This window comes from Phyllobates terribilis, unplaced genomic scaffold (assembly GCF_046119375.1).
Source record: "Phyllobates terribilis strain yellow unplaced genomic scaffold, ASM4611937v1 Scaffold_11__3_contigs__length_659146591, whole genome shotgun sequence".
NCBI lineage: Eukaryota > Metazoa > Chordata > Amphibia > Anura > Dendrobatidae > Phyllobates > Phyllobates terribilis.
The window spans coordinates 540,310,262-540,323,987 of NW_027362771.1; the positions used below are offsets into that span (position 1 = coordinate 540,310,262).

Consider the following 13,726-nt stretch of genomic DNA (forward strand, 5'->3'; position numbering starts at 1 on the left):
TCAAAATAGTCGACCAACTGAAATGTCTGGTTTTGTGTTCGCTAGGCATAACCTCTAATGGCCCTCTGAGATAAATTTACTGTCAGCACTCCTTTTCCTTTCCCCTTAAAAGGTTATTCCTATTTTCAGAGGTTGATATTGTCGGGCAGTGGTTGTAAAAATAAGCACTTTTGCTTTTTACTTCTTAAGAAACTTTGCTACCATTCTTAAGATGTTAACGCTTTTCTTTTCTTTAGAGCTCCTTGCCTAGGAGACCGTTTACTGCTGCTGTCTAGCTTGCAAGCACTGCGCTGAAGCTGGCTGGGGTTCAGAGGTAACACTGCACTCTAGTGATCCTGGCTAGTGTTCATCGAATATGTATCATTAACCCTTTCCGGGCGCGCACGCTCGGGTGCTCGCCGAGTATTTTGACGTGCTCAGCGTTTCATTCACTGTCGCCACGCCTGCAAGTGTCACGGCTGTTAAACAGCTGTGACTCATGCAGAGATTGCCTGTCTGAATAATCCTTTGACTATAGGCTAAATTTAATTTTTACCATGCGGTTGTTGTTTTTTCCGCAGCTATGTTGCATTGTGAAGACTGTGCCAACATTGTCTTTTGTTTTACTTGGTGTTTTTACATTAGCAGGAGACAGAAATCCTCAATATCTATCTTTTTAATGTAATAATCAAATCACTTTTCTAATATACTTTAAAAGGTCCCTACCATTCCATCTCTACTCTCTAACTGCTCTAATTATTTATTTATTTATTTTTTTAACTTCCAGTTTGATGACGTCTCATTTGAGAATCTACAGTGCATGCTGGAATACTCAAACAGGACATTACCAGGGGGCAGAGGCTGTTGTCACTGCCGCAACCTCGGCCCCCACCTTGAAACAAAGCATCATCAGTGACATCCGTTCTAGGGGCTGGGTTAGTCCTTGCTCTACTGAGCATGTGTCGTCGGTTATCAATTCCAACACATGCTCCCTGCTCACTGTGAGATATTACTTTTCAATGCACAGTGACAGTGCCCTCCCTCGCCAGCTGTAATGAGAAGTGACGAGCTGGCAAGAGAGTGCACTGTTAGTGCGCATTGTAAGGAGCCAAAGCAGTGAGCAGGAAAAGCAGAGGCCAGCCAGCCCTGAAACAGACATCACGAATGACGCTTTCTTTCATGGTACAGAAGTCAGCTTCGGCAGTGAATGCAGCTTCTGTCCCCTAATGACTTCCCGTTTGAGTATACCAGCATGCGCTGGGAATTCTCAAACAAAACATCATCAAACTGGAAGTTAAAAATACGGAAGGTAAAAAAAAAATAATTAAATCAGTTAGATAGGGCAGAGAGGGAATGGTAGGGACTTTTCAATAAAAGTACCATGTATACTCGAGTATAAGCCGACCCGAGTATATGCCGAGGTACCTAATTTTACCACAAAAAACTGGGAAAACTTACTAACTCAAGTATAAGCCTAGGGTGAGAAATGCAGCAGCTACTGGTAAATTTCCCCATTCTGTTACGCATTGCTCCCTCATCCCCAATCCTGGTATGTATGGCCCTTTCATCTTCAATCCTGGTATGTATGTCCTCTTCATATCCAATCCTGGTATGTATGGCACCCTCATCCCAATCCTGGTATGCATGGCCTCCTCATCTCCAATCCTGGTATGTATGGCCCCCTCATCCCCAATGCTGGTATGCATGCCCCCCTCATCCCAAATCCTGATATGTATGGCACTTTTATCTACAATCCTGGTATGTATGGTACCCTCATCTCCAATCCTGGTATGTATGGCACCATCTCCAATCCTGGTATGCATGGCCTCCTCATGGCCGCCCAATCCTGGTATGTATGGTCCCCTTATCCCCCAGTCCTGGTATGTATGGCCCCATCACTGCTCACATAAAAAAAATAAACACTTATACTCACCTTCCTTCCTCACCTCTGCTCCAGCGCTGCATCCTGTTCTGCTGCAGCAGCTCATGTCAGTTCTGAGCAGTGCATGGCATCACTGCCATGTGCTCTCAGATGCTGATGTGAGCTTCCAGCATATTCACTCCTCTCCACGCCGTGACTATGTGCGTGGAGAGGAGCGAATATGCATTCTCTTTAGTAGCGGGCATTGTCAGCAGGAGCCGCGGCTCAGCGCTCCTCCGTGCCCGCTACTAAAGAGAATGAATATTCATTATTCTCCATGCCCATGGGAGTGGAGAAAAGGGAATATTCATTTCCCTTTAGCAGTGGGCACACGTGGTAGCTGCAGCAGCCAGCTACTGCGTATGTCCCGCTCCGTCGCCGCCGCAACCCCCCCCCACTATCCACCAATAGAATTTCTTTATACTCGAGTATATACGCGAGTATAAGCCGAGGGGAGCTTTTTCAGCATAAAAAATGTGCTGAAAAACTCGGCTTATACTCGAGTATATATGGTATATTAGAAAAGCGACATTTAGGATTTAAATCAACATTTGTTTTGAACCAACCCTTTAAGTTCTTTTTAAGATCAATATTTTCTAATATTTTTCATATACGGTACCTTTATAGTGGTCAGTGTAACAGTGTCACCCCCCCAGCCTGTTTTCATGGACCATACTGTGACCAGGCCTGCATTATCATTTTCTGTCCCCCATCTGGTGGGGGCATGTATGTTTTTGTTCCTCTCTGCAGGGGGCTTCACTGGTGCACAGCACTGAAGACAGGTCAGAGACTGAAGTTCTGGAAACATCTTCAACATTTGAGCTACCTGTAGTAAATGTTTAAGGAGGTGGGGTGTGAGTATCTCTGAACAAGCAAGGGGCTGATCCCAAGAAAAGGAGAACAATAAGCCACATGTTTGGTTTGTTAGTTGTTGCTGTGCCTTGTGAAGGGCTAGGATCTGTTGCTGAGGCCAGGTCCTGGTGCCGTGTATGGAGATTGGAGATCAATTGCCACGTGGGATTGTGATGTCTTGCCACCCTGCTGGATTTGAGGACTTAGTCTAAAGACTGTTGTTCATTTTCCTTGGCTTCGGATTGCAGACTCTAAGGAATCATATCTATGTTTGGTATTATAGTCTCCCAGTCCAAATAAATGTTGTTGGATTGTTCACCTGCCTACTGTCTCTGCCTGCTCCATCACATACCCTGTCACAAACTGGTTGGCAGCAGAGCGATCAGAGCAGAGGGGATGGATAACAGCAGTCCAGCAACGAATGGATCCAAAAAACTCAGGATACAGGAATTGGACTATGGGGAACCGACAAACAAAGGGGTCAGTTACAAAGGACTGTCCGAAGATCAACTAATTGAGGCTTTGGAAGGAACTAGCCTTCAAGACTGCACAAGAGAGAGATTCCCAGAGCAATTGGAGGAAAGATGGGACCTGGAGGTAAATACCTGAAAAAGTCAGTGGGTTGTGTGGTATGAGGAGGAGATGGCATTGCTTAGGGATGACGCCACCATAGAAGATAAAAGGGAAGCCATTCAGAGAGCTCATGAAAGACAGCTCGCTATGGAAGCAGCTAGAAGCCCCAGGCAGACATTAAGCACAACACCCACCATGACGGAAGCCCCAAGAGTGGCCCGCAAAGACTTTAAGCCATTTAATGAGACTTCAGGGGACATTTAGAGATTCTTCCAAGACTTTGACATCAATGTCAGTTAATGGAAGTTCCAGAAATGGAGCGGGTCAGATATCTGGTGGGACTCTTAGAGGGTGGAGCTGTGGAAGCGTATTGAGTTATGGACCCTCGGTGGAACCATGAATATGAGGACATTAAAGAAACCATCCTGGAACATTATGCAGTAACTCCAGATACTTACAGGACTCAGTCCCGCTTGTTAGCCTGTAATGGGGAAGGCTCTTTTAAAATGTATGCCCATAGGATCAAACAGGCGAGAGGGAGCCTTAACTTGGGAGACCATCCTCCAGGTCATGCTTAAAGAACAGTTCTTTGCCAAATGCCCCGCTGAGATCAGAGAATGGGTGCATGAGAGAAAACCAGTGACAGTAGAACAAGTTGCCGCTTTAGCTGATGAGGTTCTAACTATCAAGCCTCAGTGGAAAAAGCTACTGGGGGATGGAGAAAAAACTACCAACACCTCACCACCAGTGGTCCCTTGTCCTTCAGTCCCGAAGGTTTGCTGTCCCACTAGGCCACCATCTCATGTTGATACCCATGTGAGTCACCTTCCAGCTAGTCCTACCTCATCCTCTGGAATGCAACAAGGAGAGAAAGTAGTGGAGTGCAGGCGTTATGGTTGTGGGCATCCCGGGAATCTGCAGGCCACATGCCCAGCTATCCAGTGGAGAAATTGTCCTCAACCCCAACAACCACCTCATGCACCTTCACATGGATATCAGCCTCCAGGTTACCTTACCTCCTTCCCCAAAATGCAAATGGGAAGGAGCGTGACACAGCGCGGATGTTACCGATGTAAGCAGCCTGGGCATCTTGAAGACACCTGCCTTCATGGTCAATTCAGGAATGACCCGGCACCAAATCGGCCTATCAATAATTTAAAGCCAAATACAATGGAGGAAGAGGTGTCACCCCTCCAAGTTGACTAGCCTAATGACTCAGACATCCATGTTCGACCATTAGGGGTTTATGGGGTACGGGCCACAGCCACGAGTTCATCTAATCATCAAAAGAAAGCACTTACAGGAGGTTGTGCTTGATGGTAGGAGAGTTTTGGTTTTTGTGACACTGGGGCATTTCTCACCATAGCTGATCCCAGAGTGGTTCGACTTGAGGCAATACACCAAGGACCTGGGATTACCATTGAATTAGCTGGAGGCCAATGGAGGAATATCCCAAAAGAAAATGTAGGACTGGACTTTGGCTTTGGGGTGAAGCAATAAGTGGTTGTGGTGATAAGTGGCCTGCCTGCAGATATTGTCCTAGGAAATGATGTTGGAGATCTACAGTGCCAATTTGTGGGGGCAGGAACCAGAGTTTAAGTCAAAGAGGATGTGAAATGAAGCCCAGACCTTCAGCCCTGTTACTTTATCGTCTGATATCCGAAAGAGATCCAACACCAAAATACTTATGGATTGTCCAGACAGGAGGAGCCATGAGTCCTGGCTGCCATGTCTATGTGTACTTGACAAGCGACCTGTTGAGGTCACTAGTCTGTACACAAGTTGAGAAGGGGTTGTAACAGTGTCCCCCCCAGCCTGTTTTCATGGACCATACTGTAATCAAGCCTACATTTGCAAGTTCTTTCCTCCATCTGGTAAGGGCATGTGTGTCTTTGTTCCTCTCTGCAGGGGACTTCACTGGTGCACAGCACTGCAGACAGGTCAGAGACTGAAGTTCTGGAAGCGTCTTCATCATTTGAGTTACCTGTAGTAAATGTTTAAGGGAGTGGGGTGTGAGTATCTCTGCCCAACCAGGGGGCTGACCCCAAGAGAAGGAGAACAATAAGCCACATGTTTGGTTTGTTAGTTGATGCTGTGCCTTGTGAAGGCCTAGGAACTTTTGCTGAGGCCAGGTCCTGGTGCCATGTGTGGAGATTGGAGATCAGTTGCCACATGGGATTGCGATGTCTTGCCACCCTGCTGGATTTGAAGACTTAGTCTAAAGACTGTTGTTCCATTTTCCTAGGCGTTGGGTTACTGGGTGACGCCCCCGGATTTGTTCCTTTTGTGTGGCCACATTGCAGACTCTAAGGTATCATATCTATCTTTGGTGTTATACTCTCCCAGTCCAAATAAAGGTTGTTGGATTGTTCACCGGCCTACTGTCTCTCCCTGCTCCGTCACACACCCCGTCACAGTCAGCTCCTTTACTTTTTATTCCAAATCCATAGGCAGAAAAATAAAAAAGTTATAGGGCTTAGAACATGGCCACATAAAGTTTTTTTATGAAGTTAACAGCTGCATTGACTTTGTATGTTCTCCCTGTGTTTACATGGAGGAACTCCAGTTTCCCAATTTCCTTCTATACTCCACAGACATACTGATAGGGAATTTAGATTGTGAGCCCCAATGGGGACAGCGATGATGATGTCTGTAAATTACTGTGGAATTAATAGTGCTATGTAAGCGAGTTAAATAAATGAATGAATAAAGTTAATCAGGACAGAATTCCGAATTTTAGGATAAAAAAATGCAAAATGTCATTTAAAGCTTAGGTATGTAGTTTGTCTATAAAGTATGTATAAATATAGAGTAAAAGAATAAATCAGAGATTCGCTTACCCATGGTATTGTTGAGATCGGTGACCTTAGTCATCAGATTATTCTGCTTCTCCATATTATTCTTCTTGAAATCTGAAACTGAGTGTAATAAAGTATTGCTAATTAAAGAGATTATATGATTAATTTGATTTATGAATCAGTCTGGATGAGTTATCTCAGCCATGTTTTTCTTTGAAATGCTATGGTGTTTCAGAGAAAACATGCTTTTAAAATCCGGACAGGAACGATTTGACCCGGATGACTAGCCAAGAGGCCTGTGCCAAGTGGTTTTTCTCGGCTCCTTGCCCCTAAACTTACAGGTCTTTCCCTGTGTGTGTATATAGGGTAAGACCTTTCAATTAATGGCAGTGGGGCAGAAAGAAGCCATCGAGGACCTACCTCAGGCTAGTCTTCCTAGTCGCATCATCCCTGGCCTGGATTTCTAAGTAAATGCTGCCATGTAAGAGAGGGGGCATGAACCCCATGTGTATTGCTGCTTCACACCGCACCTTCCTCAAGACTCCTGAGGTAGCTGCAGTGCTGAAGGGTGAAACAAGTGGGGTTGGGGAAACTTGTCCTACTGTTAAATAGTGTTGAGCCACCCCCGTAGTGTTCGAGTTCGGTTCGGTTCGTCGAACACCCGTGTGTTCGCCGAACTGTTCGTCGAACTGTTCGTCGAACACCTTCGAACACCGTTAAAACCAATGGCAGGCAAACAAAAACACATAGAAACACATAGAAAACACCTTCAAAGGTGTCCAAAAGCTGACAAACTGCTCAGAAGACATAACTAACACATGGAAAAGTGACAAGTACATATAGTCATGCGAAAATAAAAGAGGTGGAGGAGTAAAAGGAGGGGGAGACACAGATATAGGCATGTCATGCCCTTCTAAAATCCAAAAAGTGAGAAGCCGACACGGCCAGTCCGCTCCTGCCCGTGCCACCTCCGTGTCGCCGGGTTTGTGCCAGAGCCGCGGTGAACCCTGACGGCCAGCCCCCCTCTCCCAATACTGGTGCCTGTCCGCTGGTGGGTCGAGCGAGCCCCCCTGTGGTGGAGGCAGCTCTAAGCTTTTTAATTTAAATTGTCTCTCTAATTTGAATGAATACACTTTAAATCCATTTACAAGGATCTATTGGAGGACAAGTCTCATGCCAGCAGCCGCGGTAATTCCAGCTCCAGTAGCGTCCACTAAAGCTGCTGCAGTTAAAAAGCTTTTATAAGGATCGAGCTCGGCTGTCCACCGCAAGGCATCCTACTGCCAGTCCCAGCCCCTATGCCTTGGGGTGCCTCCTGATGCTCTTCACTAAGTATCCCATGGTCCCGAAGCATTTCCTTTGAAAAAATTAAGTGTCTAAACTACAGGTGGTGCAGCTTGCTTAACAGCCGGGATAATCCGCTTACTAGCAGACACTGCTACTAGGCACAAAGTATTTCCTGGGCTAGATGCAGTTAAAAATTTGTAATTAGATACTCTCGTTGGATGCTGAGAAAGCATTCCATAGAGTCTCCTGGCACGCCATATATGATTCTCTTAAAAAGCTTGGGGTAGGGGTCTAGGGGACCCTTTTATAGCCAAAATCACGGCCCTGTATCGCAATACGTCACCTAGGCTGAAGATAAATGGAACTGTAGCACCCTGAGGGCTCGGTTGCTAAAGATGTATTGCACCTCACCCAGAGGTGTGATATCTCACTCTCAGGTAAGGATGGAGTGTGGATCAGGACCCGACACCTGCATGCATTACACCACATTGCCGTGGGGCAGGGCGACCAATATGCCCCTGAGATGGGCACGACAGTCCCTGTCCCTGGCTGGAGTGGGGGGAGGGAACACTGAGGAAGGGGAACCCTGTAGTGCAGGAGCAGGGAGGAAGCAGTTCCTGGGTGCATTGAGAAGGGAGTATAAAAGGTGGGCACCATCTTAGTTCAGTGCAGAGAAGTCTGAGCAGAAGTGGCAGGGAGCAGGGGCTCTGCATGAGCTCTGCTCCGGAGGCGGGCCTAGTAACAGAGGCCCAGGCCTGGAAGAGGGAGAAGGAAGGAAGAGGAGCGGAGAAGGCTCCAGGAATGAGGAATGAAGGGATCCCAGGGGTGCGGACGGGCGAGTCGCCACCTCACGCCCGAATCCACCTGCGTGGAGGGGTCAGGCCAAAGGGGGAGACCGGTCCCCGAACTAGTGGAGGCAGGAAACGACCCTCAGCTAGAAACCGGAGGCTCTGACATTTTATGTGGCGCAGCCCCTCGCTACACCCGCTAGGAAGGCACCACATAGGGTCAGGGAAACTGGCGCCAAGTTTACCAAGAGGAGGCCCGAGGCAGCCGGACAGAAGTGTTGGTAAGAAAGGCCAGACAAAGGACACACAAAGGGGGTCCTGTGAAGTGCTCCAAAGTTATCTGGGAGTTGTCTGAGCCCCTCACCTGGTGAGCACAGTACGACGTGGGCAGCCGTTACCTGCAGACGTGGTCTGGATAATAAGAACTGTGAGTAAAGGCCCTGAACTGCATCACTGACTCCGTGTCGTTACTGCTGCTGCCCTGCACCATCACCCCCATCCTCCGCATACACTGCCCTGAGGCTATACTCCTCCCGTGGGGAGTTATGCTACGCTCTGCTGCACCCACAACACCAGCCTCAGTGGTCTGCCCTGTAGCGGCGGTTCACTCTGACCGCAATCCACGGGTGGCGTAGTCGGACATTTAAACATGAAAACCACATAAATAGTTCCGCCACTGGTTTGACCGCCCTGAGCCACGGAACTGGGTCGCCGCCACGAAGACTACAACCACCAGCATCCACCAAAAAGGGTCCGGCTCCGGGTGTCCCAAGGCCCAGGGGGTGCGTCAGAACATTTTCATCACCTTTCACAATCACCAATGGGACAAGGCAGTGATGTCCTCTGTCCCCTCTCTTATACATCCTAGTGACGGAGCACCTGCTCTCATCAATTCGCCATAACCCCAATATTAGGTGGATTGAGGTGGGAGGCACCGAGTACAAGTGCTCTCTATTTGCTGATGATGTCCTAGTATATATCACTCAATCACATATATCCATCCATGCTGTTATGGCTGAAATAGATCACTTTGTTACATGGTAAAATTTTAAAATCAATGCAGCGAAGTCTGAGGCCCTCGATGTCTCCCTCCCCAAATCCATATAGGATTCCATCCAGTCCAACTTTCCCTTTGCCAGGCCCTCACAGGGTATCAAATACTTAGGAATTCCTATTCATAGAGACCTCTCCCATCTATGTTATCTTAATTTTGGGCCCTTTATTGAACAACTCCATACAGACCACGGTTGGCAAGTTAGAACTGTAAGATTCACTACGTGAACCACTGGTGTTTTGTGGAAAAGCACATGTACACTGCGTTCCAAATTATTATACAAAAAGTGTTTAGGAGTGATAAGGGAAGAATTTGTTTGTTTGTCAGTTAAACTCATTGATGGTGATGTGTGTCAGGGCTCTTTATATCACTGTAAGCAATTGCAGACACCTGTGCTAATTAGTTTGGCAGGTGTGTCCAATGAAAGGCAAGACTACTTAAGAAGGCTCTCTCACATTATTAAGCAGCCTACATTTTCTGCCAAAATGGGAAAGAAAAAGAATGTGTCGGCTGCTGAGAAGCAACAAATTGTGGAGTGTTTAGGTCAAGGCATCACTACAATCAACATTGTGCGATGATCAGGATGAAGTGTCTTGGCAATCAAGAAGTATGTAGCTGATTCACAGTACACACGTGTGCGTGCTGATAAGGGCAAATTGAGGACTCTTTCCTACAGGCAATTACGTCAGGTTGAAAGAGCAGCGGCAAAAAAGCCTTGTCATAGCAGCAGACAAGTTTTTGAAGCTGCTTGTGCCTCCAACGTCCCCCGAACAACAAGATGCAGGGTCCTTCAGAGGTTTGCAGCTGTGCATGCGCCATCCTGTCGACCTCCTCTATCCACTTCACACAAGCAGAAACGGCTCCAGTGGGCCAAACATTACATGAAGACTGATTTCAAAACTGTTTTGTTCACGGATGAGTGCCGTGCAGCGCTCGATGGTCCAGATGGATGGAGTGGAGGATGGCTGGTTGATGGACACCCCACGCAAACACGGCTACAGCGCCAACAAGGAGGAGGTGGAGTAATGTTTTGGGCTGGAATCATGGGGAGAGAGATTGTCGGCCCCTTTAGGATCCCTGAAGGCGCTAAAGATGAACTCCATAATGTATGTGGATTTTCTCAAACAGCACTTCCTGCCATGGTTCAAGAAGAAGAACCGTGTATTTCACAGCAAGATCATTTTTCTGCATGATAATGCACCATCTCATGCTGCACATAAAACATCTGCATCTCTGGCTGATATGGGCATAAAAGGGGACAAACTTATGGTGTGACCCCCATGCTCCCCTGACCTCTACCCCATTCAGAACCTTTGGAGCATCATTAAAAGGAGTGTCTATGATGGCGGGAGGCAGTTCACATCTAAGCAACAGCTCTGGGAGGGTATTCTGTCCTCATGCAAAACAATTGAAGCAGAAACCATCCAAAACCTGACAAATTCAATGGACGAGAGAGTTCAGAAGCTCCTTTCGAACAAGGGGTCCTATGTGAAAATTTAACATCACCTAGAATAAAGTTTTGAGTTGAAAACTGTTTGATTTCAGTTTCTAACAACCTGCTAATGCTTATAATTTCAAAAATGACCATTTTTTTTGTCTTTATTAAAATGAAAAGGTTGATCGAAAAGTTTGGGGGATCTAAGAGTGTGGCAACCCAGTAGTCATGATTACTTCGAATTCTGACAATATGAGGGTCATGCTGCAGGTAGTGCAGCAAGAAGGCACTTATGTGCCTTGCGCATCTCGGAGCCCCAAAATTATTTTCCGGGCTAGATGCAGCTAAAAATTATTTTTAATTTTAAATCTGGTGAAGCTTTAGTATAGATGGCCTAATAGGATCAGTGCTGCACACTGCTACAAAGCCCAAATTATTTTCCAGTCAAGATACAGATAAACATGATTAGTAATTTGAAAGCTTAAAACGGTTGGTAGGGTGATTTTAACCAATCATCAAGCTTTTACTCTCCCCAGGATGACACAGGGGTAGAAAAGTCGTTTCGGATCCATGATTTGTTCATCTTTATGAACGTGAGTCTGTCTACATTATCAGTGGAGAGCCGCGTGCGCTTATCTGTCAGCACACCACCAGCAGCGCTGAACACACGTTCAGACAGAACGCTGGCTGCGGGGCATGACAAGATCTCCAAGGCGTAAGTGGCTAGCTCCGGCCATTTATCCAGATTGGAAGCCCAAAAAGAGCAAGGGTCCAGTGACACAGTCGTGGCTTCAATGTTTACTTGGAGATACTCCTGTACCATCGTCTCTAGGCGTTGACTATGTGTCAGACTTCTTGTCTCCTGTGGCCTTGCAAAGGATGGGCTAAAAAAGTGGTGAAATGATTCCGCAAAATTGATGTTACCAGCAGATACTGTGGTTCTGTCACGGTTTGAGTGCTGAACACTTGACGGTCCCACGGTTGGCAAGTTGGAACTGTGAGATTCACTACGTGCACCACTGGTATTTTGTGGAAAAGCACATGTAAGATTCTGCAACAGTCTCTGCTGATACTCCTGCATGCGTGCATCCCTTTCTATGGCAGGAATAATTTCTGCAAATTTACTTTTGTACCGGGGATCTAACAGTGTGGCAACCCAGTAGTCAGGATTATTTCTAATTCTCACAATTCGAGGGTCATGTTGCAGGTAGTGCAGCAAGAAGGCACTCATGTGTGTTGCGCATCCAGGAGCACCAAGTCCCTGTTGTGTTGGTGGCGAGGTAACAATCATGCTTCCTTCCTCTGTCCTCTCCCCCCAACCTCGCACAACAGAAATGTGATCAAGGTCTCCCTCATCTGATGAGTCTTCCATCAGTTCGTCCTCCACTTCTTCCTGGGCTCCTGCACCTTCCTCACTAGTTTGGCTGCTACCATGCGCCCTGGTAAAACCATCTCCCCCACCCTCACATGCCTGCCGCCTTGGTGCTGCCGACCGTCTGGACCTTGCAGATGTTAGCCCTTCCGCATACAACTCCTCCTCCTCTACTTCCTCCACCTCCTCTTGTGCCACCACCTGACTCCGAATTCTGTTTAACATGTGCTCCAGCATGTAAATCACCGGAATAGTCATGCTGATAATGGCATCGTCAGCACTAAACATCTTCGTCGCCATTTCAAAACTGTGCAGAAGGGTGCATAGGTCCCTGATCTGAGACCACTCCTCCAGCGTGATTTGCCCCACCTCTGAATCTCGTTGGCCCAGGCTATACGTCAGAACGTATTGCACCAGGGCTTGTCGGTGCTGCCACAGTCGCTGCAACATGTGCAGAGTTGAATTCCACCGGGTAGGCACATCGCATTTTAGCCGGTGAAGTGGCAGGCCCAACGACTTCTGTAGAGATGTAAGTCGCTGAGCTGCGGGATGCGAACGGCGGAAGTGAGCACACAGCGACCGTGCCCTCTGCAGAAGGCCATCTAGTCTGGGATAGTGGGCTAAAAATTGCTGGACAACCAGGTTCAACACGTGAGCCATACAAGGCACGTGTGTGACATTGCCCCGGCGAAGGGCCGCACCCAGGTTTGCAGCATTGTCGCACACGGCCTTCCCTGGTTTCAGGTCCAGTGGAGACAACCATTCATGAAATTGGTTCTCCAGAGCTGACCACAACTCCTCAGCTGTGTGACTCACATTTCCCAGACATTTCAATGTAAAAACCGCCTGATGACGTTGAGCCCTACTGCCAGCATAGTAAGGAGGTGTGCAGGATCCCTTCTGCGCAGTTAGAAAGCTTGTGGCATGACCAGACAGGCTTTGGGTGCAGGTGGAAGACCGAGAGGAGGTTGAGGAGGCAGAAGCAGTGGTGGAACTTTGACATAAAGAGGATTGACGCACAACTCGTGGGGACGGCAAGACTTGGACAGCAGCCCCTTGTCCTGCTGTCACCATAGTTACCCAGTGCCCAGTCAGCGACATGTAACGCCCCTGTCCATGCCTACTCGTCCAAGTGTCTGTGGTGAAATGCACCCTGTCACACACAGAGTTTCTCAAAGAAGCGGTGATGTTGTGTGCGACATGCTGGTGGAGCGCAGGCACACCTTTCTTTGAGAAGTAGTGCCGACTGGGCATCTGGTACTGGGGCACTGCGACGGACATAAGGTCTCGAAAATCCTCTGTGTCCACCAGGCGGAAAGGCAGCATTTCTGTAGCCAAGAGCTTGCAGATGGTGAAATTCAACCTCTTAGCTTTCTCATGGCTAGGAGGAAATGGTCTTTTACTTGTCCACATCTGAGGGACCGAGGGCTGGCTATTGTGCTTAGACGGGGTTGATAAGGGTGTCCCCGGCAAACTGCCGGTCTGTGAGGAAGATGCAGGCGGACATGTTAGGTTGCCTTGATCCAAAGGTGGTGCTATCGATGTCGGACAGCGCTCAAGACCAGCTGGTGTTACCACCTCCAAAGAAAATGATGACCTGCCAATCACGCTGGCTGTTGCGGGTAAAGAGGTGGCAGTTCTGCGCCCCAAAACAGGTGTGACTGCTG

At 47.7% G+C, this 13,726-nt stretch overlaps 1 protein-coding gene across 1 annotated transcript in view; it reads right to left on the reverse strand.

The window, feature by feature from the left end:
• Positions 1-13,726, reverse strand: part of LOC141167328 (uncharacterized) — a 73,675-nt gene that overhangs the window by 30,296 nt on the left and 29,653 nt on the right. The window contains exon 9 of the mRNA XM_073654750.1: positions 6,166-6,243. Within this exon, the coding sequence (XP_073510851.1) occupies positions 6,166-6,243 (78 nt within the window). The remainder of the gene's footprint in view (positions 1-6,165; positions 6,244-13,726) is intronic.